Source organism: Cydia strobilella, chromosome 19, assembly GCF_947568885.1.
Source record: "Cydia strobilella chromosome 19, ilCydStro3.1, whole genome shotgun sequence".
Taxonomy (NCBI): domain Eukaryota; kingdom Metazoa; phylum Arthropoda; class Insecta; order Lepidoptera; family Tortricidae; genus Cydia; species Cydia strobilella.
The window spans coordinates 13,330,472-13,333,914 of NC_086059.1; the positions used below are offsets into that span (position 1 = coordinate 13,330,472).

The 3,443-nt window shown below is 35.8% G+C and overlaps 1 protein-coding gene across 1 annotated transcript in view; it reads right to left on the reverse strand.

The window, feature by feature from the left end:
- The window catches only part of LOC134750378 (uncharacterized), a 55,544-nt gene extending 52,407 nt beyond the window's left edge, over positions 1-3,137 (reverse strand). Inside the window, exon 1 of the mRNA XM_063685539.1 lies at positions 2,951-3,137. Within this exon, the coding sequence (XP_063541609.1) occupies positions 2,951-2,971 (21 nt within the window). The 5' untranslated portion in view covers positions 2,972-3,137. The remainder of the gene's footprint in view (positions 1-2,950) is intronic.
- Positions 3,138-3,443: the final 306 nt, after the last annotated feature.

Here is a 3,443-nt window from a genome sequence, read left to right on the forward strand (position 1 = left end):
GGGATAGACAAACTGACACTTAGCATAATTACTATTAAGTAGCTATTAATAAGGTAATTTACTGTAAGGGGGGAAGGATGCGATGTATTAAATAAGGGTAGGTTAAGATTTACGCGCCTACCTACTGAAGGTAAATAAATCAGTCTCGAATATACTTGCGCGCTGTGTTATTTGACTCCCAAATATTAATTCCCAGTACATAACAATTTTCTTTCTTTCTTTCTTTCTATTAAATATTAACAACGGGTCACTCCGGTCACTCGCGTATTTTAAATCGAAAAACGCACGACATGTTTCACTACGTACCGACTTCGACTTAAAATACGTGAGTGACCCGTTATTAATATATTTAATATGTCTGTGTCTCACCTCACGGAAGTTTTGTTATTAAAATATCATACCATTATAACCTGAGTATGAGTAAGTAAAGTTGATGACGTCAGGCAGACCAATGACTAAATGTAACAAGCACTTTGGCTTCGTAAGAGGCTCTTTTTATGAGAGACAACATAATGTCATATCTTCTCTTGTGTATGTCTGTATGTTGTTTTAGTGTCACGCCTTGCAGCCCAAACAGTTTGTCGACTTTTTAAAGTTGATTGTTAGATTTTTCTCTGTGGTGTGGTGGGGGTAACAGTTTTTTAAAGTTGTTTGTTAGATTTTTCTCTGTGGTGTGGTGAGGGTAACAGTTTTTTAAAGTTGTTTGTTAGATTTTTCTCTGTGGTGTGGTGGGGGTAACAGTTTTTTAAAGTTGTTTGTTAGATTTTTGTTCGTGGTGTGGTGGGGGTAACAGTTTTTTAAAGTTGTTTGTTAGATTTTTCTGATGATGATGAGATGAACAGACAGCAAGGTCATCCCATTTATTTTCCGATTTAACAATTTGTTTTTAGGGTTCCGTACACAAAGGGTAAAAACGGGACCCTATATATTACTAAGACTCCACTGTCTGACTGTCTGTTTGTCCCTCTGTCTGTCACCAGGCTGTATCTCATGAACCGTGATAGCTAGACAGTTAAAATTTTCATAGATGATGTATTTCTGTTGCCGCTATAACAAAAAATACTAAAAACAATAAAATAAATATATGTGGGGCTCCCATACATCAAACGTGATTTTTTGCCGTTTTCTGCGACTCACTTGGCCGGTTGTTTTAGCCACTGAGTTTTTTCCATTTGTACACAAATCTACAGACATTTTTTTTATCTAAAAAACAATTAATGAAAACCTAAACCATTAACTATTAGGAATGTATGTATGAGCCGATGGCCAAGGGGAGGGAGAGGGGAAATTTTATCCTCTAGCTAGGGAGGCAGCTGACTCGCCCTGCCACCCCCCGGCGACACCCTTGTATGAATACTATACAAATTTCATTATAATTGGTAGAGTAGTTGTCTGCCGATAAATACGTGTATTTGGGACAAGAGATATCATCATCATCATATATTTAAGAGTCTTGTCGGTGGAGCGATTTCCATATGTGTCGGTCCTCTGCCTTCTCCTTGACAGCCTGATACGACACGACGTTGAGTTTTTCCTTTACTTGATCTATGTATGTTCTCCTTGGTCTCCTCCTCCGTCTCCTTGCCTCAACTCTCCAAGAGATAGTGACTGGGAAAAAGAACCAAACTAATAAGATAAACAGACGCGTATGTCTAGCCTGGGCAGCCTATTCCAATCTTCAAAGCCTTCAAAATGAACCTTAAGGCCGAACAAAAAGCACGCATATTTGACCAATGTATCCTGCTTGTTTCTCACTTATGGAGCTGAAAACCTGGATTTTCACCAAAGACATACTACGTAAATTGAGCGTTGTCCAGCAGGCGCTATAGAAAACTGGTGGGGATCACATTGAGAGACCGTAAAAGGAATGACTAGTTGAGACAGCAGAGCAAGGTCATTGATGTTGTAAAACGCGTAGTTTGAAGTGGAAATGGGCTGGTCATATAGCACGAAAGACCGATTTGGAGTAAACAACTACTCGAGTGGCGACCATGGGGGGAAGAGCGTCCTCAAAGTAAATCTCAGATGCATTGGGACGACGACATCAAAAGGAGTGCGAGTGGCGTAAAATGAAGCAGGCTAAAGAGAGAGAGTTACTGTACCATTCGTCTGTTACTCTAACATTCTTGCAAGTTTTTGACCCACTTCCCAACTTCCATTGAAACTGAAAATTTGCATACATATGTAAGTCGGGTGACAATGCAATATTATGGTACCATCAAGCTGATCTGATGATGGAGACAGGAGGTGGCCATGGGAACTGTGACAAAACCATGCAACCTAATTGTGATTGGGGTTTTTAGAATTGTCTTGATGAGTATCAGTTGCCTGTGGAAATAAAAGTACAGTCAGCAATAAAAGCTTGTACCAAAAAATTTAATTTTTGCCAAAAACATTTCCAAGCTAACATGTTATTGGTGCTTTCTGTTTAGTGTTAATAAATAATACAAAACTTCTCATGTAGTTTTATAGTCACAATGATAAATTAAAATACTAAATGCTTTTTAATGGCAGCCATGAAATTATAATGTTTGTGAACTTTCAGCCACAAATACGGTGATGAAGCATATCATGTTTAAATCATCATTAACCTTGAAAATAATAACTGCAACTAATATTCATGAAGTTTTTTTAACTTTGAGTAGGTAGACAGTTAGGTATATATTTTAAATTTATTTCATACATACCATTAAAAATTTGCGATGTTAGATAAGTATATTAAGCGGCACAATTTCAAATAAGCAGGTTTAGAAGTGAAATACTTGTTAGTATATATATAATTATACAATATTGCTAAATACCTTTATGAAAGCTTGTAAATAAACATCACTTACAAGTTTATTCGAGCCTCACAGTATGGTATTATTTAAATATTTATTTTATCATACAAAATATCAAATATATAGCAAGGCATAAATATACCTATAAAACAGGAGAATAATAAAATTACCTTAGAAACTGTAGCCTCCATATCCCGTAAGCTTAATCAATGCCAAATCCGGTTAACATCTAGTTATATTATAACATTTTACACAAACACAGAAATTCACTAAAACTAAGCGTTTAAATTAACAAAATGTTTCTTAATTTTTTTCACCGAAAGTGCGTTTTTCCGTCGCTGGCTGCTGTCAAATCTGAGTAATCTGACAATTTTTCTCATTGGTCAAGTGCGAATGCGAACTGCAAAATAAAGGATGCGTTCATGAGTGAATGTAGTTATAGGATTCGATTCATGAATGTAATTAGATTTGATTGCTAAATATAAGTGTAATACTATAATTTGTAGCTTTAATTTTTTTTCTTCAAAAAATGTATTATAGGCGACATAAAAAAACACTGGTTTGGAACTACTACTCTTTGTTTAGAACACAGTTTAAATTAAATGGCTAGTCAGTTTTTGCTATCTACCCACAGTTTTATATTATTATGATTCTTACGTAACT